This window comes from Trichechus manatus, unplaced genomic scaffold (assembly GCF_000243295.1).
Source record: "Trichechus manatus latirostris isolate Lorelei unplaced genomic scaffold, TriManLat1.0 scaffold00044, whole genome shotgun sequence".
Taxonomy (NCBI): Eukaryota; Metazoa; Chordata; class Mammalia; order Sirenia; family Trichechidae; genus Trichechus; species Trichechus manatus.
Genome location: NW_004443980.1, coordinates 10,071,569 through 10,095,996, shown reverse-complemented (window position 1 = coordinate 10,095,996; position 24,428 = coordinate 10,071,569). Strand labels below are relative to the sequence as shown.

At 41.6% G+C, this 24,428-nt stretch overlaps 1 protein-coding gene across 2 annotated transcripts in view; it reads left to right on the top strand.

Annotated features, from left to right (window-relative positions):
- The first annotated feature begins 3,110 nt into the window (after positions 1-3,110).
- Positions 3,111-24,428, top strand: part of GTF2F2 (general transcription factor IIF subunit 2) — a 181,408-nt gene continuing 160,090 nt past the window's right edge. Inside the window, exons 1-2 of one of the 2 annotated variants that reach the window (XM_004376598.2) lie at positions 3,111-3,331; positions 16,403-16,476. In XM_004376598.2, coding sequence (XP_004376655.1) covers positions 3,266-3,331; positions 16,403-16,476 — 140 coding nt within the window. In that variant the 5' untranslated portion in view covers positions 3,111-3,265. The other variant, XM_023731600.1, reaches the window with a different exon arrangement.

The following is a 24,428-nucleotide window of genomic DNA, read 5'->3' as shown; positions in this document are numbered from 1 at the left end:
TGGAGTATCTTAGATGGCTGCTCACAGGCTTTTAAGACCCCAGACGCTACTCACCAAGGTAGAATGTAGAACGTTGTCTTTATAAACTGTGTTATGCCAATTGAGCTAGATGTTCCCCAAGACCATGGTCGCCACAGCCCTCCATCCAGCAATTCAGTCACTCAGGGAGTTTGGATGTGTCTATGGAGCTTCCATGACCTTTCCTTGTACAAGTTGTGCTGACTTCCCCAGTATTGTGTACTGTCTCACCCTTCACCCAAGATACCATTTATCTATTGCCTATTTAGTATTTCCTCCCCACCCCTCCATCCCTGGTAACCAACAAGGATTGTTACTTTTGATGTGTGAGCTTTTTCACGGGTTTTTACAACAGAGGTCTCATACAATATTTGTTCTTTTGTGATTGACTTATTTCACTCAGCATAATGTCCTCCAGTTTCATCCATGTTATGAGATGCTTCACAGATTCGTCACTGCTTTCTTGGTAGTATGAGGTCCCCCTGTCTTTCTGCTTGCTTCTCTCTTTTATCTCCTGTAAGATAAAAGGCGGTGCAGGCCACACCCCAGGGAAACTCCCTTTACATTGGATCAGGGATGTGACCTGAGTAGTAGTGTTACATCCCACCCTAATCCTTTTTAACATAACCCAATCTTGCTTCGTTAACCACAGACAGAGATTAGGATTTACAACACATAGGAAAATTACATCAATCACGAAATGGAGGACAACCACACAATACTGGGAATCATGGCCTAACCAGGGTGACACATATTTTGGGGGGACACAATTCAGTCCATAACAACTGATAACCAAAAAGTTGGAGGTTCAAGTCCAGAGGTGCCTTGGAAGAAAGGCCTGGTGATCTACTTCTGGAAAATCAGCCATTGAAAACCCTATTGAGTATAGTTCTACTCTGACACACATAGGGTTACCATGAGTTGGAGTCAACTAAACAGCAACTGGTAAAGTCCATTACTAGGGTGCTCCAGGCTACTTTACTACCCTTCTCTCATGGTCTCATATTTTGATTTATTCCTTCTATTTGATCAAAGCTTAAAGCAGCTTCCTTCACCTGCTTGACCTTTATATGTTTTTAGGCCCTTTCCCAAGTTGTGATACAAGAATACAACTTTCCCTTTTAACACCCTGCATGGCTCCCGTCTTTCCTATTAGTTTTTCTAAATCGATCTCAGAGACCTAATGGCTCTTCCTGTCCCTATGCTGCAGAGACATGGAATTTCTTCAATTCTGTGCATGGCTCTGATGTGTGATTTAATATATTACTTGTCCCATTCATACAACAGCTTACTGTTGGTTTTTCTTCAGTGAATGTTCATTCAACCAAAGCCTTTCGAAACCTGACAATGTGTCAAACACTGTGCTAGACACTAGATATAAAATGAATGAAACGCTATTTCTGCCTGGGAGGAGCTGGTAGTCTACAAAGCAGAGGCAGGCATGTAAACATGTATATTTTAGTGCAGTGTGTTACATGCTGGAGCCCTGGTGGCCATTGGTGAAGCGCTAGTTCAAACCGAGAGGCTGTTCTGTGGCAGAAAGATACGGCAGTATGCTTCCGTAAAGATCCCAAACCAAAAAAAAACCTATTGCTGTGGAATCCACTCTGACTAGTGAGCCCGTAGGAGAGAGCACAACTGCCCCATAGGGTTTTCAAGGCTGTAAATCTTTACAGAGGCAGACCGCCACATCTTTCTCACGAAGTGCCACCAGGGCTCCCCGGTAAAGATTAGGAAACCCTATGGGGCAGTTCGACTCTGTCCTGTAGGGTCACCATGAATAGGAATCGATCCAACGGGCAACGGGTTGTTTTTGTTTGTTTGTTTTGTGTTGAGCGTCAGTGAAGTAAGTTAAGTGTCTTTGATGTAGTGAAAAACAGGTGAAAGTGTGCACTACAGATAAGTAAATAAGCACAAGTAAACCCGTGCGTACTTTGCTTATTGGGTAATCCGTCCCTGAGTGTCACACACTGTGATGTGAAGGGAAATGAATTTCCTCTGGGGACATCGGCAAAAGGTCTCATAGGAAGTGACATTTCTATTAGTCTTGAAAGATAAGTAGAAGTTCTTCCAGTAGACGACAGGGACTGTGGGAAGAATAGGGCATCTGAGGAAAGGAAATCGAGCATGCAGAGGCTCTGAAATGATTGAGGAAGATCCTGACTACCTCAGGAAGGTCTGATAGGCTTGGTGTGTTTGGAAGTGTGGTAGAGTGAGGAGCAGGAAGTGCAACGGGATCAAATTGTGAGGGCCCATGAAGCAGGGAGATTCAATTTTACTCTAGAGGCAAGGAGAGAAAGGAAATTGTTTAAGCGGGGGAGTTCAACAATCAGGTTTGTCTCCTACTTGTTGGTATTGTCATTGACCTAATTAAGTCCAGGTTTTGGAATCTAAAGAGAGTGTTTACTTAATCATAGGTCCTCAGGGGCAGTCTCTGAGTTGAGAAACCGCTTTCTTTTTAGGTCTAGGAACAGCAAGTTTTCAGAATACCTGGGACTAATTAATTCAACCCTTCTGCCCACTTGTGCTAGTTCACTTCCCAGGAAACTGCCATTTGAGGAACTCCAATTTTTACTCCAACCTTGTCCTTCAAAATATTGTCTCTCTCTCCTTGGCCAGGGTTGGTTATATACTGACAGCTTTTGTCTCTTTGAATCTCATTTTTCTGTTTTGATACCCTCTTTCCTTAGTTATAGGAGCCCTGGTTGTGCAGTGGTTAAAGCGTTCGCCTGCTAACCAAAAGATCGGCGGTTGGAACCCACCAGCCGCTGCGGGAGAAAGATGTGGCAGTCAGCTTCCCTAAAGATTACAGCCTTGGAGGCCTTACGGGCCCTTCTACTCTGTCCTTGGAATTGACTGGAAGGCAATGGGTTTGGGCTTGGGTTTCCTTAGTTATGCTGACCTAGTCTTTAATTGTATTGCTGACGTTTTGGCCCGTCCCAACTTTTAATCACTCAGACAAGGCTTTCTCCGGTGGCCACGCCCACTCAAGAGCTGGTTTACGAGGAAAACTTGTCCCCAGCAACGCGCCGTACTGACGGTGGCAATGCGCAGGCGCAATTCTAGGCTCCCAGGGGCTTGTTCCTCTTTACCCAGGTTTCCTGCTTCCTGGTAGGTGGGCGACGTTGGCGCTTCACAGTTCAGTTTTCGCCGCGGCTCCCCGTTTGCTTCGGACGCTCGTTCCACAAACCTCCCCCAGCTCTCCGGGCCGCTCCTGCGGCCTGCACGCTTCCACGGCGACAGACCCATGGCTGAACGCGGCGAGCTCGATCTGACTGGCGCCAAACAGAACACGGGAGTGTGGCTGGTCAAGGTAATGTTCTCGCGGCTCCCGCTCGCGCTCGCTCTAATAGAAATAGTTTAAGTGGCTTCCAATCGTCCAGCTCCGTACGGCTTTTAAAGTTCTTTTACGGCCATCTCATTAGAGTTTCAAGTACCTTGAGGAGTATGGTCATTGTTATGCCAGTTTGCAGTTGAGAACATTAACTTAGGGACGCTGAGTGTCTTTCAGCCAGTTAAGAGTCCAAGCTTGCGTGGAATGAATCTGTTCCCCACGACCTGACTTGCCCTGGTCCCTTGTCTTGGTGTTCTCGATTTGAGCGGTGCATTTTACCCCGCACCAAAGAATTCCTCCATTTTGTTGAAACGGATTTTAGTCTTGAGGGTATACCGAAGAATCTACTTTCTCAGCCAGAAAGTAGAACTGGGCCTTGCGTACCCTCAAAATGTTCGCTTTGGTTGATAACCCTTAATGGAGCTCTCAGAAGAGTTCTGAACGAGTGGGAGAAGAGGCAGCTAGACTGTTGTTTTAGAGCAAGGTTAGGTCTGTTGAAACTGACCGTCAGTAAGTGTTTTATGTAAAGACTGTTTAGTATTTCGTCAGTTTCATTTGCAATGTTGGTTAGCACAGTGTTTGTGTTGACTTTTTTGTATTGGGGAGTGTTGTTTCTAGAGAAAAGTTTCGTAAGACATTTGCATGTTCAAAATGTGATCATGACAGTCTTTGAACCTCAGATAAAATGTAGGGATCTTTGGTTTGTTAATACTTTAGTTTACTGTCTTGTCATATGGCTGAGTCCTCATCATTTAAACCTTAGAGAGGTCCTTCCTGTCCGCTCCTCTAAAATAGCTCCTTTATGGTGATTTGCTAGCACGTCAAACTTTTATTATATTATTCAAAGCACTTGTCTGAACCTAAAGTGATTCTGTATTCGTGTGTTCAGTGTTGATTACTCCCCACCCCCTAATCACATTCCATGAGAACAGGACCCACAGTAGCGTTTGGCACATTGGTAATTGTGCAACAGATACTTGACTGAATTCATGATCTCATCCTTCAACTTCAGCCTTAGTCTGTGGCACTCGTTTGACTGATCTCACAGCCACATCAGCATGACTTAAAAGGATGTCGTAAATGGGTGTCTTTCACTCCCAACTGCATGCTAAACGAAAGAGGTTGATTAAGGAGATAATCTCCTTTGTAGGCTAAAGAAAAGAGCTTGAAAAAGGGGAGGACTTGAGATGATGCCTTTATGCTTGGAGCACAGTAAATGTGCAATAAATGTTGTTTGCCTTAAGGGATTTGGATGGGTGGATAGAGCTATAGCGTAGTATTCCATAGACCGAAAAACTTATTGCCAGTAAGTCAATTCCAACTCATAGGGACCCTATAGGAGTGGAGCAGAAATATAAGACCGTATAGTATAATATTATAATATAATAGCATATTAACATGATGTGTTGTGGAAACAAAGAGGAGACTATTATGCATAAAGCAGATAGTTTGTGTAAAAAAAGCTTGGGACCATATACCCAAATTGTCATATTGTGAAATGGAGATGTCTTATGTTTAAACCAGTTGCTGTTGAGTAGATTCTGTCTTTAGTCTGTAGAAAATGGAGAGTTTTGAATAAGGCAGGGATGCATAAGATTATTTTAGAAAGAAAAGAAACTTGGCTGTATACAGTATGAATAGAGGGTAACGGTGACCAGAGTCAGAATTAGAGTTATTGCACTAGCATACATGTGTATGAGATGATGAAGTCTGAAGAGTTAGGGAAACGTTTTCAGTAAAAATTGTCAAGATTTGGTGACTATCTTCGTTGGGGTACTTTAGAGAAACAGAACCAGACATATACACGTACGTGTAGAGAGACAGAGATTGATTTAGTTCAAGGAATTGGCTCACATGATTGTGGGGGGCTGGCAAGATCTGTTGGTCCGGCAACATGCTGAAGACTCTTGCACATCACCAGATGTGTATGTAGGGCAGGCATTAAGAAGAGTGAAGAGTAGGAGTGTTCATGTGTATTTATAGTATGGAAGAGTAGAACTTTCCCTAGGGAAACTCCCCTTTTGCTTTGTAGGTCTTCAACTGATTGACTGAGGCCTGCCCACATTATAGAAGGTAATCTGCTTTACTTCAGGCCACCATGTGTAGTGTAATTTAACCACGTGTAATTTATAACAGCAACTAGTCTAGTGTTTTACCAAACAACTGGGTACCATAGCCTAGCCAAGTTGACCCTTAAAGTTAACGATCACTTTGAATAAATGAGAATGTGAATGTAATGAATCTCAGATTGAAGAAGTTAAAAGAATTTTGGTTTATGCCCTGTATATGCCCATTTGAATACATTTTATCTCTTAAACAACAACAAAAAAACTGAACTCAAGCCTATGATTTGTTCTAATTGATTATTTTTTTTTTTGTTAGATCATTGCTTCCTGGTATCAGCTTGGTGTACAGTATTTCTTTTTTTTCCTAATCTTATTTATCAAGGAATTGAATGGACTTGCAAATACGACTTTCCTGGGTATGAAAGGAATATGTTGGATATTTTCTCTTTCTTGCTGGTTCTTGTCCTCTGATAACCTTATTTCTGAGAGGAAGAGAATTGCTAGCAAATATTTGCTGTTCTAAAATCTATCCATGTTCCCCCTTTACTTCACAACTTTTATTTCTCTTCTAGTTAAAGGAGTCCCGATAGGCAGTGGGGTTTGATTTGCACACCTGTCAGATAATTTGAACTTGTTTCATTTGCACTGGGGTAAGCATTCAGTGTGGTTTTCATGCCCATGTCTAGAGCATACTTGGATTTTCATCTCTGAATTATAAGAATAAATTACATGAGGCAGTGCATCAAATTGTAATGGTCTGTTTCATTTTTTCAGCTTTCTTTGTGTGATATTAAAATACAACATGTAGCTTAGAAAGTGTTTCTTCATTCTTTCTTACCTAATCACATTTTGTAAATGGGACTAGATACGGATTTCAAGTCTATACACTTTATATTAATATTTCTCAATATAAATAATACCTTGAAATCTGATCTTTGAGGATCACTTGCTGCAAAATACATAGATTTCCTCCTAGAGTATCTCAATGTTTATGAATTTTCTCTCACTTATTGGTTATCTTGTACATATTTTATTAAGTCCATCATTAAGAATGGGATAAATACAGTAAGAGCTGTACGTATAAGATCTTTGGGAGTTTCTGGAGGGAAAACTTAATGTTTATCTGGCCAAGACAAAGAAGACTTTTTAAAGAAGGTGACATTTAAGAACCTATGGAGTTGGTTAGTTGGAAAAAACTTCCCAGCATTGCTGGGAAGAAAGAGTCTTCAGGAATAGGCAAGTATAACTCCACAGTTTTTGCCTTGTCAAGGAGCTAGTCCTTTGCAGTTTGCATACCCTGTATGGCTCACTCTGTGCCACTGTTAACTTGGCAACTGGTCACACCACTACCACTCACCCTACAGAAACTATTATTTTAAAATTAGATGATGTTTTAAAATATTTGAGGACAGTTCAATTTTTGGCTTCCAGTATTGTTGTTGGCTGCCATCGAGCTACCTCTGATTCATGGTGACCCCACGTACAGTAGAAGGAAATGTTGTCCAGTGCTGCTCCATCTTCATGATCATTGGTATGCTTGAAGCTATTGTTGCAGCCACTGTGTATTTTGATTGCCTTTCAACCTAGGGGCTCATCTTCTAGCACTATATTGGACAGTATTCTTTAATGATCCATAGGGTTTTCATTGGCTAATTTTTGGAAGATCACCAGGTCTTTCTTCCTAGTCTGTCTTAGTCTGGAAGCTCTGCTGAAACCTCTCCACCACAGGTGACCCTGCTGGTATTTGAAATGCCAGTGGCATAGATTGCAGCATTACAGTAACATGCAAGTCACCACAGTAAAACAAACTGACTGACAGATAGGTGGTGGTCCAATATTTAGACTTTTGGTGAAATCTTCTCTAGCTATTGGTTGGTTGAAAAGTAAGGTGCATAGTGGGAAAGAAGAGGAAATAAAGCTGGCAAGGTTATTAGGGGTGGGATTTTTGAAAGTCACGAATACCATACTAGGGCCTGAAAGATGAGAAATACTCTCTCTTTTCTGGGAATGGAGAGAGGGCTATTGACAAGAGCTGCAGTAGATGTAGTAAACAGCTTACTAGCCAGCAGAATGAAGGTTAATTCTAGCCCAGTCAGCCTTCCTCTTGTAAACGTTTTGACTAATCTTTGTTGGAGGAGAGAATCAGGACAGAAGGGGTGGACAGCATCCCTGTGAATGTTGTGTCTTTCATTCAGCACCTCATGTGCCATCTGTCTCAGCTTTATTATTCACAGACAGGCAAGTAGTTTGACGTTAGAAGTCAAAGAGAAAGCTATATACCATGGAGGAATGAAGCTGGAATGGGTGACACCCCTAAGCCATCGGAACTTGCATTTCTTATGCACTGAGTATTTTACACAGCAAACCTATGAAGTAGATACTAGATATCTATATTTTTCAGATGATAAAATTGAGACTTAGGGATAGTATTTATGTTGCCCAAGCATGGAACAGTTGTTCAAATTTAGGTCTGTTTGGCTACAAAACTTATGCCAGGAATAGGAAATGTCTTTTTTTCCCTTGGGTACCTTTCATGGGTTATCTCCCTGGCAATTCAAGGGGTGAAGTGGGAACTTTATCTTTATGTCCCTTGTGTCTTATCCCCTCCAAATCTTGAATTTCAGAAAAATGTGGGAGTAAAAGTTCCCTGACACAGGTCGAGTTACCTGAGAAGCTGATTCTGAGATGGAGATTAGCATGCAGGAGCTTATTGGGATCTGCATCTGTGGAAGATCAGGATTGGGCAGGATTGGGCAGAGGGTGTGATACAGTCTGAATGAAAGCCAAGAATGATTCCATAGAGAGAACTCCAGAGCTGTACTGAGTTGGGGCTAGGTATACCCTGTGTTGACTGGTCATTGAATGTGGTTTGTCCAGGAAGAAGTTGTGACCTTGGGCGAGGGGTCTCTTAAGTGGAGGCAGTTCCAAAGAGGGCTAAGAGCTGAGGGCTATCTGCTGGCTACACTCCCAGCAGCTGGAGGGGTGGGGAGGGGGAGTAAGCCTTTAGTCTTGAAGGTGGAATATGGGTGTCACATCAGTGTTCAGTACAGTGCCCTTAATTAGCTTGTGTTCTTGGAGAAACAGGACTTTGAAGATTAGCACATGGGGACCTAGGTTTCTGATGAAGCAAAGTTTGCAAAGAAGCTTGTGGTGTAATGTTGGCACACATTACCTTAGTGCGTTGGCTTGAAAAGCAAAATTGACCTCATTACTCTGCCCAGCTTGGTTGGATTGATTTCTTCAGTCAACAAGCTTTTAGTTATTGCCAGTCACTGTGCTAGGCTCTTGAGTTTGTTATGGTGAGCAAAAACAGACATGGTCCATGCTCTCATGGAGTTTATAATCTAGTGCAGGAGACAGAGATTAGTCCCAGTGAAGACATAATTTTAAACAGATAAGGGTAATGAAGCAAGAAATATTTTTCTGAGTGTGAATAACAAGCAAACTTGACCTAATCTAGGAGGCCAAAGGAGGTTTCCCTGAGGAAATAATGCTTAAGTGAATCATTTTCTGACACTTGCTCTGGTCTTGGGAAATCTGAGAAAACATCCTCAAGTATGTCCTTTCCATCTGGTTTTCTTCAATGAGTGTGGGAACAGTAGAAACAACACATACCTCACAAGTGACATGTTGACAAGAAGAGTGTTTTGGAGGCTTGGAATCATACATCCTGTTGTTTTTCTTCTCTTCGTCTTTTCAGCCTTAATGTTTATGGGCTGGGACTTCCAGACTCCATAAGCTATTGGTGTAAAGAGTTATATGCGATTGAAATGTTATCCTCATTTACCCTTCATTGTATTCTATTCTTTTCCATTGTAAAGGTACAGTATTTTGGCAAGCTTTTGAATTAAACTAGTGGGTTTATCTAGAAACCTACTGTTGTATTATAGTGATAATGACAGTGTGGTATGAGTTCCAAACTAGTGTTTTTATCAGTTAACTTCTGGATCACATTCTGTTTTTAAGTTGGCTGTCACCTGTATTAGGTACAGTTAGTGTCCTGAATTTGATTCTTAAATTTGTTCTACTGTGTGATATATAGTCACTTCACTTAGAAGTATTTTTTTGTCATTTGATGGCCTAAATTATAGTCAGCAGCTGTTTGGTCACAGATTCATCTGACCTAGGTTAACATACTGAAAAAGTTTGGTCTCTTCCAAGAGTTCCAAGGCTTCAAAACACTCTCGTCTTCTCTCTATTTTAATATTTCAGGGAACCAGCAGTGAAGGGAGAAGAGCAGGTGGGACAAGGCCCCATTCCACTGTTGACATTGCCTCCTCTTTCCTCCTTATTTTGAGCTATATCTGTAAAACAGAGTTTCTCTCTGAAAATGAAATTAGGTGTATTAAAATTAAATTCTATATCCTAGGTATATCCCAATATTACCACCACTGGATGGAGCCCTGGTGGTGCAGTGGTTAAAGCACACAGCTGCTAACCAAAAGGTTGGTGGTTCGAATCCACCAGCCGCTCTGTAGGAGAGGGATGTGGCAATGTGTTTCTGTAAAGATTATAGGCTTGGAAACCCTATGGGGCAGTTCTCCTTTGTCCGATGTGGTCGCTGTGAGTTGGAATCAACTTGACAGCAGTGGGTTTTTGGTTTTGGTGATTATGTTAATAGTACATAATGTTCCTTCAGCAATATCCAGTCATTAAAGAAATAACCACGTGCCAGGCTGTTCTAGATGCTTGACATATGACAGTAAACAAAACTAACAAAATATCTGCCCCATGTAGGTAACATTCTAATAAGGAGCAGGAATAGACAGTAAACAAACACGTATGTATCAGGTGATATGTGCTCTAAAGAAAAATAAAGCAAGGTAAACTGGGTAGAAGGTAACTGGGGATGCTATTTTAAATATTTTACATTTGAAATTCCTGCTGAATATTCAAATGGAGAGTTTGAGTAGGCAGTTGGATATGTAAGTTGGGTGTTTAGGAGAGGCTGGACTTGAGTTACAAATTTGGGAGCAGATAGTATGCAGATGGATTTAAAGCCATGAAATTACATACGATTGAGTGATGCTAGAGAGGAGGAGAGGTCTGAGGACCAAATCCTGGGCTCTCTGGCGGTAAGAGGTCACCAAGATGAGAATCTAGATGTAGAGATCAAAAAAGGAGAGTCCAGAGAAGTAGAAGGAAAACCAAGAGAGAATGTGGTGACTCAGAAACCAAGTGAGGAAAGTGTTTGAAGGAGGAGGAAACAGTTCTCAAATACTGTTGATAGGTTGAGTAAGACAAGGACTAAATAGTGACTTGACAATGTGGTGATCTTGGTAATCATTGTGATCAGTTTCAGTGGCAGGTTTGGGAGGAAAATATGTCTAGAAGGGGTTCAGAACAAAACAACAGAAGAAGAAGTAGACAGCCATCATAGATACTAACTCTTCTAAGGCGTTTTTCTGTAAGGAGAGGCAGAGGAAGGAGCAATAGGTGGAAAGGATTATAGAGTCTGCCCTTACTAGGTGTGTGATCTTGAGCAAATTAGTTAACTTCTCTGTGCCTCAGCTTCCTCACTGGGAAAATGGGGGAAATAATAGGATTGTGTGAGGATTAAACGGGTTAATACATTTAAAGCATTTAGAAGTATACTTAGTGTATAAGGTATCTATTGCTTGTTGTGTGCCGTCAAGTCAATTCCAACTCATAGTGACCCTACATGACAGAGTAGAACTGCCCAATAGGGTTTCCTAGACTGATCTTCATGGGACCAGACGGCTAGCTCTTTTCTCCTGTGAGGAGTGATTAGTGAGTTCCAGCTTCTGGCCTTTCAGTTAGCAGCTGAGTGCTTCATCATTGCACCATCAGGACCCCTATCTATTGCTAGATAAATTACCACAGATTTAGTAGCTTACAGTGACACACGCTTATTATTTCACAGTTTCTGTGAGTCAGGAGCCCTGGCATGACTTAGTTGGGCCCTCAGCTTCAGAGTCTCTTAGAAGACTCTGAATCAAAGTGTCATCCAAGACTGTGGTTTCATCTGAAGTCTTGACTGGGGAAGCATTGGTTCCAAGCTCATGTGGTTGTTGGCAGAATTTAGTTCCTTCAGGGTTGTTGGACAAGTGCCTAAATTCCCAGCTGGCTGTTAGCTGGAGCCTGCCCTTCGTTTCTTGGCACATAGTTCTCTCTAGTGTGGTAGTTTGCTTCACCAAAGCTTGCAAGCTGAGAAAGCAATGAGAGAATCTGCTGGCAAGACACAAGTCACAGTCTTAAGTAAACTCATTTTGGAAGTGTAAACTCATTTTGGAAGTGATATCCTATAACCTTTTCTGTATTGTATTGGTTAGAAGCAAGTCACAGACCCTGCTCACACTCAGAGAGGGGATTACATAAGGGCATGAATACGAGGAGGTGGGGATGATTGGGGGTTGTCTTAGTCATCTAGTGCTGCTATAACAGAAATACCACAGGTGGATGGCTTTAACAAAGAGAAATGTATTTCTTCACAGTAAAATAGGCTAAAAGTCCAAATTCAGGGCATCAGCTCCAGTGGAAGTCTTTCTCTCTCTGGCGGCCTTCTCATCAGTGTTCCCCTGGTCTAGGAGCTTCTCTGCGCAGGGACCGCAGGTCCAAAGGACGCACTCTGCTGTTGGCACTGCTTTCTTGGTGGTATGAGGTCCCCGTCTCTCTGCTTGCTTCTCTCTTTTCTATCTCAAGAGATTGTCTCAAGACACAGTCCAATCTTGTAGGTTGAGTCCTGCCTCACTAACACAGCTGCCGCTTATCCTCCCTCATTAACATCACAGAGGCAGGATTTACAGCATAAAGGAAGATCACACAATACCAGGAATCATGGCCCAGCCAAATTGATAGTCACAGTTTTCGGGGGACATAATTCAATCCATGACAGGGTCCATCTTAAAGGCTTCCTGCAATACTTAGTAAGCACTCTATGAGTATTAGCTATTTTATTTATATTACTATTGTTATTATTCTGATCAGAATAATCAAGTAGAGAAGTGGGTGGAGGAGAGAAAGGGTAGTTTTGAAATAAAGATGTTCTTGAATAGACAACAGGGAAAGAAATTCAGTGTGCAAGTGGGAGGATTGGCCACAGTTCTTCTTCTTTTTCTATTTTTTTTATTGTACTTTCGATGAAGGTTTACAGAGCAGGCTAGTTTTTCATTAAACAGTTAATACACATATTGCTTTGTGACATTGGTCGCCAACCCTGCAACATGACAACACTCTCCCCTATTCGACGTTGGGTTCCCCATTACCAGCTTTCCTGTCGCCTCCTGCCTTCTTGTCCTTGCCTTTGGGCTGGTATGCCTGTTCAGTCTCATTTTGTTTTATGGGCCTGTTTAATCTTTGGCTGAAGGGTGAACCTCAGGAGTGACTTCATTACTGCGTTATAAGGGCATCTGGGGGTCTAGCGGTTAGGATTCCTGGTTTTCACCCAGGTGGCCCGGTTTCGACTCTCGGTATGGGAAAGTTGTGACACTTGGGAAACCATGGTGGCATAGCGGTTAAGAGCTACAGCTGCTAATCAAAAGGTTGGCAGTTCAAATCCACCAGGCGCTCCTGGGAAACCCAGTGGGGCAGTTCTACTCTGTCCTATAGGGTCGCTGTGAGTCGGAATCCACTTGAGGGCAGTGGGTACGGGGGTGCCAAACTCTCAGGGTTTCTCCAGTCTCTGTCAGGCTAGTAAGTCTGGTCTTTTTTTGTGTGTTAGAATTTTGTTCTACATTTTTCTCCAGCTCTGTCTGGGACCGCCTGTTGTATCCCTGTCAGAGCAGTCAGTGGTGGTAGCTGGGCACCATCTAGTTGCGATGGACTCAGTCTGGTGGAGGCTGTGGTAGTTGTGATCCATTAGTCCTTTGGACTAATCTTTCCCTGTGTCTTTGGTTTTCTTCATCCTCCCTTGCTCCAGATGGGGTGAGACAAGTGGAGTATCTTAGATGGCTGCTCACAAGCTTTTAAGACCCCAGACGTTACTCACCAAAGTAGAATGTAGAAAATTTTCTTTCAGTTAAGTTAGATGTTCCCCAAGACCATGGTCCCCACAGCCCTCAGCCCAGTAATTTGGTCCCTCAGGGAGTTTGGATGTGTCTGTGGAGCTTCCATGACCTTGCCTTGGACAAGTTGTGCTGGCTTCCCCAGTGTTGTGTACCCTTCACCAAAGTTACCACTTGTCTATTGTCTGTTTAGTTTTTTTCTCTCCCACTACCTCCCCCTCACTCCCAAACATCAAAGATTATTTCTTTTTGTGTGTAAGCCTTTTCATGAGTTTTTATAGTAGTGGTCCCGCAAGAGGCGACTGGAAAGCTGATAATGGGGAACTCAAGATTGAGAAGGGGAGAGTGTTAACATGTTGTGTGGTTGGCTACCAATGTCACAAAACAATATGTGTATTAATTGTCTAATGAGAAACTTGTTTGCTGTGTAAGCCTGCATCTAAAGTACAATAAAAAGGAAATTAAAAAAATAAAATATAGTGAGACCCATTAGCACGATTGTGAATTTTTCTTTAGCTGCGCAGGTACAAGTGTGGAGTAGGAAGAAACTAGCACAATAAAATAATAAATAAATGATAATACCAATCAGTGGAGATTGGCTTTAATCAGGATTAAGGTTCTGCCAGGCTAGTATGATGGAGGGAGGTGAGGGCAAGGGAATGATTATAATAATGGACCATGAAATCTAGGCCCATTAAAGATAGTAGTGAGGACATGAGCTGATGGGGGCATTGAAAAGGTGTTAGTTGGGGTCAGTGAATGGGAGGGATTGAAGGATGGTTGGAGTGAAAGTACTGGGAGAGAGTTGGGAAGATAGGAGATGGTTGTCAGAATGGTTGCTTGAAATACAGATTATGGAAAGGATACTGTTACCGATAATGAGAAGTTTTAGGGCATCTGAAAACGGCTTGTCTGAACCAGGATCTTGGAATATAATGAAGAAAAGACATCATTTTTTCTTAAGGACTTTATTAGGGAATTTAACTTGCCAATGATTGACAGAGTGGACTGCTATCTGTAGGAGATATTTTTTCCTTTGTGGTAGAGTAACTGACATAAAGCTTCCCTGGTGTTAAAAATCAAAGACAAAGCAAGAAGCAAAAGCTAACCTGTTAGGCAAGATTTCAAGATTCAGGCTGTAAGGTAATAACTTCATAGGCCAAGGATTCAAAGATTTGATGACATAACAGTATTTATAGAGGTCAATTTTAGATCCTATGTTTAGTTCTGGCAGGTAATATTGTGGACATTTGCTTTTTTCACTAACTAGTATCCACTTACTTTGATACTATAATAGCACCCTGCTTTTACTTTGTGGAAACCACTGCTCCCCCTTTTCAGTGTATGTTGATTGCCCCTCCCCAAAGGTGTCATTTGCTCAGCTAGCCAGTGAAAGTGTCTCATCTCTCTGAGTACAGTGATAGGTCCAAGGAAGGGTACATGACGTAGTCTGTGCCTTTTGCTGAGAGTTTTTGGGAAGGGAATGATTGCTCTTCAGGAGCTGCGTCAGCCATCTTGCTACACAGAGGGAAAGCCTGTCAAAGAATTGAGCCAACATGGGAGAAAGAAGAGATAAGACATTGTAAAAGGGGACATCATTTGAGCCCTTACTAGTACCAAAACCATCTGTCGTGGAGTTGATTCTGACTCAAGGGGACCCCCTGTGTGTTAGAGTAGAATTGTGCTCCATAGGGTTTTCAATGACTGTGACCTTTTGGAAGCAGAGCATCAGGCCTTTCTTCTGAGATACCTCTGGATGGGTTCATACTGCCAACCTTTCGGTTAGTAGCTGGACACTTAACCGTTGGCGCCAACCAAGGATTCCTTATTTGAGGCCTTAGGCCACCTTAAAGCTGTCTCTGGACCTTTTAGTTACTTGGGTCAATACATCTGTTTTCTGTTTGTGTGGATTTAGGTTGATTTTCTGTCATCTATAATCAAAGGAGAGCTTTTCCAAACCTCTGTCACATTGTCTGGTACAATATATAGTTACCATAAGGAGTTTTCCATATCCTCAAAGCTTACTTGAATGAGTAGGGTGCATTGTAGGTGAAACTTTGTTAAGATAAGGTATCTTCAAAACTCTTTCCCTTAGAGCTTTGACATACTCTTTAGCATGTGCGCCTTGGTGGGAGGCCCTGTAGTATAGGGGAGAGAACATCAGATCAATCTGGACTCAAGTCTTGGGTCTGATACTGACCAGCTGTGTTATTTCAAGCCTCTGAGCCTCAGTTTTTCTCATCTGTGGAATGAGGAGAATGATAACAACTTTGCAGGGTAATTGGGAGGATTAAATGGGAGTAAAAAAAAAAAAAAACCCAAACCCGTTGCAATTGAGTCAATTCTGACTTATAGCGACCCTATAGGACAAATTAGAACTGCCCCATAGGGTTTCCAAGGCTGTAGTCTTTATGGAAGCAGACTTCCACATCTTTCTCCCATGGAGTGGCTGGTAGATTCAAACCGCCAGCCTTTTTGGTTAGCAGCCAAGCGCTTAACCACTGCACCACCAGAGCTCCTTTTTAAATGGGATATCAAACACTAAACCAAACCCATTGCCGTTGAGTTGATTCCAACTCATAGCAGCCCTATAGGACAGAGTAGAACTGCCCCATAGGGTTTCCAAGGAGTGGCTGGTGCATTTGAACTGCCAGCCTTTTGGTTAGCAGCTGAACTCTTAACCACTGTGCCACCAGGGCTCCTTCAAATGGGATAATAGATGCAAAATGTCTAGCATGGTACCTGACACTATTGTCCCCTTTCTCCTTCCTCTTTTCACAACCTCTGCCATACTGTCTGGCACATAGTAGTTGTTCAGTAAGTTTTTGTGTAAAGATTGCATACATAATTGAACAAGTACCAGTAGGGTCTTCTTTTGACCCTTCTATTCCTGAGAGCTTGATACTTAATGATCAGTTACTAGAGGTAGAAAATAAAATAGAAGCGGTATCTCATTTTATGTTTAAAAAGGTTTGTTAGTGTCAAAAACATAGTCTTATTAGTGTTTTACTTTGTCTTAGGTTCCTAAATACTTGTCACAGCAATGGGCCAAAGCCCCTGGAAGAGGCGAAGTTGGGAAACTGCGGATTGCCAAGTAAGTTATTTACATATAATTGACATTTTTAAAAGTTCTTTGGAAATGTTTACAGGTGTGTTTAAAAGTGATTGTAGTTGTTGTTCAGGTAGAGAATTTACTTCAGTTTTTTAAAATAATTATTGAGATACTTGGAAGATAAGTAATGAGCATGTCAAGGTCTATCAAGTGATGGTAAGGTGCCCTGTAAGGAGTTGTGAACACAGGTGGCATAAATACAGAGTTAAGTTTACTGGTAAAACGTATTAGCAGTGAATGAGCAGAGCATATAATTCTCCCTCCCTCTATCCTTCGGCTGTCCTGTGAGTAGGTGTGCTTGGTTTGGGCATAACTGGCTGCACCAACAAAAGTGCTCTGGTAGAAGGACCTTGCCAATGTGCACTGTATCTAGAGGGGCTTTGGAAGAAGGTGGGGGAACAGCTAGTCAGCAGTATAACAGTGTAGCTTCCTGATTGAGGAAATGGCCTTGTTAGAAGGGGGAACCTTTAAAGCTCAGCTGTTATCAGCCAGAGGCTTTGTGTTCCATTCCTCCCATTCTCTCTTAATTCAACTCCAGTCAGATTTCCATGCTTATCACTCCATTGAAACACCTCTTGGCTGTCACCAGTATCCTCCGCTTTTCCACATTATTGGTTAGCTTTTGCTGCATAACAAACCATCCCAAAATTTAGTGGGTTAGAATAACAACTGCTTTATTTGCTCATAATTCCGATGGGTCAAATAGACAGTTCTGGTGTGGGCCAGCCTGGCTGGGGCTAGGGTGTCTAGGACGGCCTCACTCGCATGTCTGGTGGCTGACTCAATATCATCTGGGGCGGTGGCCAAGTGTGTTTCATCTCCAGCATGTTCATTCCCATGATGCTCATTCCCATCATAGTGAAAGACTTCCTAGTAGCCAGAGAGGGCAAATCCTAAGGCACAAGCACTTTTCAAGCCAATGCTTGTGTCAAGTTTGGCCAGAGAAACTCACATGGCCAAGCCTAGATTCATGGGTGGGACAGTAGACTCCACCTCTTGAATTTGTAGTCATTTTGTACAGTCTCGTACATCCACTTGAATTGTGGTGTTGGCGAAGAATATTGAATATACCGTGGACTGCCAAAACAACGAACAAATCTGTCTTGAAAGAAGTACAAACAGAGTGCTCCTTAGAAACAAGGATGATGAGACTGTGTCTCACATACTTTGAACATGTTATCAGGAGGGATCAGTCCCTGGAGAAGGACATCATGCTTGGTAAAGTAGAGGGTCATTGAAAAAAAGGAAGACCCTCAATGAGATGGATTGACACCGTGGCTGCAACGTGGGCTCAAGCATAACAAAGACTGTGAGGATGGCGCAGGACCGGGTGGGCAGTGTTTTGTTCTGTTGTATGTATGGTCGCTATTAGTTGGAACCGACTGGATGACACCTAACAACAACAGCACCACATCTACATTACTAAATCTGAGAGTCAACTAGCAGACCTCTTCTTAATTGATCTTCAACAGAGTTTGACAGAGTTGATTACTCCTTTCCTGAAACTTTTTCACTTGACTCTGGGACACCACTCTCTTGACTCTTCTGTCCCCTCGACTGGCTGCCACTTCTGTCTCTAGTTCGTTCCTACTCATTTTCTCAATTTCTAAATGGTATATGATCCCAGGACTCAATCAGTCCTTGGTTCTTTTCTTTTCTCTTTCCACTTCGTAGGTGGTCTGGTCTCATCTTGTCCCATAGCTTTAAATGCCATTTATATGCTGGCAATTCTCAAATATATTTTTCAAGCCTGGCCTCGCACTTGAACTCCAGACTAATATATCTAACTGGCTCTTTGATGTTTCCCCTCAGATGTCTAAGAAGCACTGAGACCTTTTCTGACCTCTATATAAAATAGCACCCTGTACTCTATCTCCCTTCCCTTCTTTTTTCCTGCCGTAGTGCTTATCCCCATTCTTTCATGTATTTGCTGACTATTTATTCACTTTCTACTGTGTCCATCTGATATGTATTACATACAGATAAGTAGATAGAATATTGTATTTTCTCCTGCTAGACTATAAGCTCCTCAAAGTCAGATTTCTGTCTTATTGAATGCTATTATCTCCAACATTTAGAATAGTAGTTGGCATAATAAAATTGCAGCCAAACCCATTGCTGTCAAGTCGATTCAGACTCACGGCAACCTTGTGTGCTGCAGAGTAGAACTGCTGCTAGGATTTTCTTGGCTGTAATCTTTACGGGAGCAGATCACCAGGCTTTTCTTCAGCAGTGCTGCTGTGGGTTTGAACCACCCACGTTTAGGTTAGTAGACAAGCTCACACGGCCTTGAAAACCCTATGGAATGAAGGTGCGGAGGGAAGAGAAGGGGAAATCACTAACTAGAGAGTAGACAAGTGTCAGCTTCAGTGAAGAGAGAGATAACACACAATATAGGGGAAGTCAGCACAACTGGACAAAAGCAAAGCATAGAAGCTTCCTAGACACATCTAAACAGTTTGAAGGACTGAGGCCTGGGGACCATAGTCTCGGGGTACCTCAAGGTCAATTGGCATAACATAGTTCATAAAGAAAATGTTCTGCATCCCAGTTTGGTGAACATCATCTAGGGTCTTAAAAGCTTGTGAGCAGGCATCTAAGATACATCTGTTGGTCCCATCCCACCCAGAGCAAAGGAGAATGAAGAAAACCAAAGACACAAGGAGAATATTGGCTCAAAGGACTAAAAGACCACTTGAACCAGAGACTCCACCAGCCTGAGACCAGAAGAACTAGATGGCCTGGCTACCACCAAGGACTGCTCTGACAGGGATCACAACAGAGAGTCCTGGACGGGGCAGGAGAAAAATGTAGAACAGAATTCAAATTCATGAAAAAAGGCTAGACTTTCTGGTCTGACAGAGATGGGAGGAACCCCCAAAGCTGTGGTCCCCGGACACTGCTAATCCAGAACTGAAATTATTCCCAAAGCCCTTTTTTCAGACAAAGATTAGACAGGCATATAAAACAAAAAGTTATACATGTGAGGAACATGCTTCTTAGTTCAATCAAATATACAAGACCAAATGAGCAGCTCCTGTCCAAAAGCGGGACAAGAAGGCGAGAAGGGACAGGAACTTGATGAATGGACACAGGGAACCCGGGGTGGAAGGGGGGCTTGTGCTGTCATATTGCGGGGATTGCAACCAATGTCACAAAACAATATGTGTAGAAATTTTTGAATGAGAAATTAACTTGAGCTGTAAACTTTTCGCTTAAGTCACACAACATATAAACAAACCCTGTGGATCAGTTCTACTCTGCTCACATGGGGTCGCGATGAGTAGGAATTAACAGCAACTAACAACAACAAGGGACCTTCTTTGCATAGTAGACACTCAGTAAATACTTGCTGAATGAGTGAATGAAAACTGCTATGACAAATTTGGAGCTCTGGTGGCATAGTGGTTGGGAGCTTGGCTGCTAACCAAAGATCAGTAGTTCACATCCAACAGCCCCTCCCTGGAAACACTATAGGGCAGTTCTACTCTGTCCTGTAGCGTCGCTGAGTCAGAACTGACTCAGCGGCACCTAACAGCAACAACAATGACATATTTAGCTATTTTATACTTTTATTTTCTTAGGCTGTAGTTCAAAAAGTGGGATGGTTGGTGAATTGGAGTGGGAACATTTTTAAGGCTTAAATTTTTTTTGGTAGAGATCATTGAGGGTAGACCTCTTTTTGCTTAAAATACCCACTGTCCTTAGGAAAAGCTTATACCCTTTAAAGTTTCATCGTTAAAGCCAGCTGGCTCTGCAGTTTGGATTTGGTGCATATCCTAGGGCTTTTGGCTCTTTGGAGAGCAATGTTGTATTCTTGGATTGTGTAATGTCTTTAAAGTAAGAAACTTTGATACCTTCCTGCGTTTATGCCATGAGTATTTTGATCTTTATCTTACTTGCCTTTTTTTCTAGACATATCTTTAAATTCTTTATTTTGTTTTAACAAAGTAGTGACTGGAAACAGGTAACCTTTCCTCCCCCAAAGTTCTCAAGTTAGGTAGGGAAGAGTAATAGCTCTTTTTCTTAAGGGATATTACTGTACATCTGCAGTAGAATTAAGCTTGAATTCAGGCCTCTTAGTGGTAAGAAAACTCCAGCATGTTCTAGTCCCAGCTCTATCACTTAATACCAGTGAGACTTTGGTCAGGTCACTTAATTTTCCTGAGTTTAGTTTCCTTATCTTTCAATTTTCCTAGACTGCAGGGCTTTTATATAAATCCAGTGAGATAATATGGAAATAGTTATCATTTTTATATTTGAACTTTATAAAATGAATATGTTCTTGGAAAGTTGTAGATAAATCACATTGTTTTGTAAGTGGTCATACCGTTTTTGGGGAAAAAAAAGAATATATACTTTTTATTCCAAATCTGTGGTGATCTTTTAAATGTGAAATCCTTTGTGATGCAAATAATTAAGTATTTTCTGTTAGGAAATTCAGGAGTTTTTATATTAGATTTTATTAGAAATGGGAGCTGCCACCAAGATAAAACTGCACAAATTATGTCCCTGGAGAAAGCCAGGCTAAAGGAGAAATTATTTACCGTGATGAAACACGTGGTGTTGTGGAGTGACTACCCTAGAGCTCAAGACCTAGGTTCTAGCCCTAAAGGGCTGTTGATAGTTGTAAGACCCTGACCCCTCTAAGCCTTAGCTTTCAGATTTGTAAAATATCGATAATAATATCTCCCCAGTATACAGAATGTTTATAAGGCAAATTAAGTAGCCTTTGTTAAGATGCATCATAAACCAAAATGTTCTTCAGTATTCCTTCCCCAACCAAGAGTATTACATTTCAGAAAACCTCTGTGGAGAGAAAATACCTGGCTGAGGAATGCAGAACATGTCTTCTAGTATGGGAGAAAGGGGAAACACTATGGGAAGTAGAGTGGAAGGAACTGAGGTTACAGGAAAATTTATGCAAGGCCTGAGTACTAATTTGATCACTAAAATAAAATATAAAGATAGAATGCCAAATAACCAATGATGAGTGTGGTGCACATTTTCTTTACCATACCTTGCTTGGCAGAAAATTTTCAGGTTCCTTTCCTCTCTTAGTTTCAAGCAGATGGTTTACATAGTTGCGTCTAATATGCGTATGGTGACCATACTGCCAGGTTTGCCTGGAACAGCCCAGTTTATGCCTGTTTTCCCTGTGCAGTAATTTATAGTGCCCCCTTTCACTCTCCAGAGTGTCCTGGTTTGACAGTAAACTATATGGTTGCCCTGTGTATTAACATACTTGTATGTGTCTGTGTATTCTTCCACGCATATGCTCATTACCAGTCTGGTTTTATGAGCTGGCATTGTTGACTCCTCTCGGGGTCCAGCCATACCCCATAGAAGCAGAGTATTGCATTATACGTATTTATGCAAGTAATACATGTTGTTGTTGTTTTAAATTACCTACCTTTATATAAAAAAAAAAAGTCATCTGTTTCCCCCCAAGCCCACTCCTTAGAGGAGGCCACAGATAAGAGTCTGGTATGTAACTCTCCAGATCACTTATTCATATATAGATTATTCTGGATGCGTGATATGGACAAAGTTTTGAAATGCCTTTATCTGTTCTACCATAGACCAGAGCTGAGTAGTAAGTATTTCTCAGACCCCTTTATGCTCAGCCTTGGTAACTGGAGAACATAGCGCAGCACTCGGATTTTGTTCTGTCTGTCATTCTCTCTTATATTTAGCACTAAGGCTTTGGTTTATCTTGTTCCATTTTCCTTTATGTCTTCCCTAGGGTACATGGCCAGTGCCTCTGTTCCTTCGAGTTTTCTCATCCCGTTCTCTCAATTCTGTTAAAAATAAAATCCTCAGTAGAAATGACTTGAAATCCCTGCATTCAAATCTCCTCAACTTTTGCGTTCAATTTTTCCTCAACTGTGGTTGAGTAAAAAGTAAACCTACGAGAATTTCTTAAAGGGGATCTTGTGTTTGAGGAAGGCTTTCTTTACCAGTGTAAGGGTCCAGTAAGGAGCAGATTGTGTGTGTGCATGTATTTTGTATGTAGATAAAAGATCTAACAGATTTTCTAATTGGCATGACACATAATCAGTCTTACAGCTCCCAGACCCTTTTAATCTTGCTTACTTTGGACATGTCATCAGGAAAGACCAATCCTTAGAAAAGGACATCATGTTTGGTAAAGTAGAGGGTCAGCAAAAATGAAGGAAGGCCTCACTGAAATAGATGGACATAGTAGCCACAATAGTGGGCTCAAACATATTAAAGATCATGAAGATGGCACAAGGCCGGGCAGCGTTTTGTTCTGTCATACATAAGGTCGTCATGAGTTGGAGCTGACTCAGGGCAACTGACAACAACAAAGACCCTTTTATAGTAGATTTATAGTAATTAGTACCTTAAGATTGCTATGGAAATGCTTGAAAATAGCTTGTTCCCAGATAGGTCAAATATTCTCCATGCTATCTGGTATACATTACTAATTAACTTGATTTTAATTTACATTGCTCTTACTGAATCACTACAATCCCTGTTAAACAAGTGCAGGATATGGGAGGAATGGCTTAGTACTGCATGCAACTAGGTTATCAAGATTTTAGTTGATTTCAAGCTTTAACATGAGTCCGCAAAGTTATGCGGCTATTAAAAAAAGGCTGCATCAATAGAGGTTTGTTGTTTAGAATGAGGTAAGATGATAATCCCACTCTTTTCTTTGCCAGTTAGCTCATAGTGTAAGCATCAAAGCATTATGTTCAGTTCTTGGTGCTGCACTTAAGCAGAGACCTGGACAAGTAAGTTCATCCAGCAGAATGAAAGTAGGATAATGAGAAAAACTAACAAAACAGTGTCCTGTGAGGAACATTTGAAGGTACTAGGACTGTTAACCTCAAAAAAGAAGATTTAGGGCAGACCAGGTAAACTGTCTTTAAGTATTTTTAAGGCTGGAAGATGTATAATTAACTATTGAGTCTTAGAGGCAGGTTAACCATTTTATGGGTTACCTGTGGTTAAAAAAAAAAAAAGTATATTTGGGTAATAAATGAAAATTGTTAAGGTTTTAGAAAGGCAATGTGGTACACTGGTTTTGAGTATGGACTTTGCAGTCTAGCAGGCTTGGACTTTAGTCATGGCCTTGTCACTTACTAGCTGTGTGACTTTGAGTAAGTCATTTACCCACTCTGTTTCCTTATCTGTTAAAAGGAGGTGGTATTAATATCTCATAGGAACAATTCATATATAATACTTAGTTCACTAAGTGTTCAGCTACTGTCATACCACATACACTGCACAGTCGAACAGTAGTCACTGCAATGTGTCTAAGGTGGTCTGGGTTCAGATCCCTACCCCTAGTCCTCCACCTCTTGCTCCATCGTATCTCCCAGAGCCAAGCAGTGGTTTGCCATTTGGCATAAGCCAGAGCTGGGAGGATCTACATGGTATGCTTGTTCGTTCCAGTGCCGTAGAGATAGGGCTGTAGGGTGGAGGGGAGGGGAGGGAGAAAAATGCAGCTGGGAATGCGTCTCTTCCCAAATTTGGTCCTATTTTAATACTTCAAAAAAGGTGAGTCCAGTTTTGAGTAAGATAAGAGTAACAGATCATTTTAACAGCTGATAACATTTCGGCCATTTTTGTCAAGTAATTTATGTGATGTTCCCAAACCATTGTTCTTGGATTATTTTTAAACTTTGGACATCTGATGTGTACCATTTTTGATTAGTTTATAGTTTTGCTTTAGCTTGTTTAATTTTAAAACCAACTTTCTACATCACCATCCTGCCTCAGAATATTTCAGTTTTTTTTTTTTAATTGTACTTAAGGTAAAGTTTACAGAACAAAATAGTTTCTCATTAAACAGTACACATGTTGCCCTATGACAATGGTTTGCAACCTCACAACACATCAACACTATCCTTACTCAACGTTGGGTTCTCTATCACCAGCTTTCCTGTCCCTTTCTGCCTTCT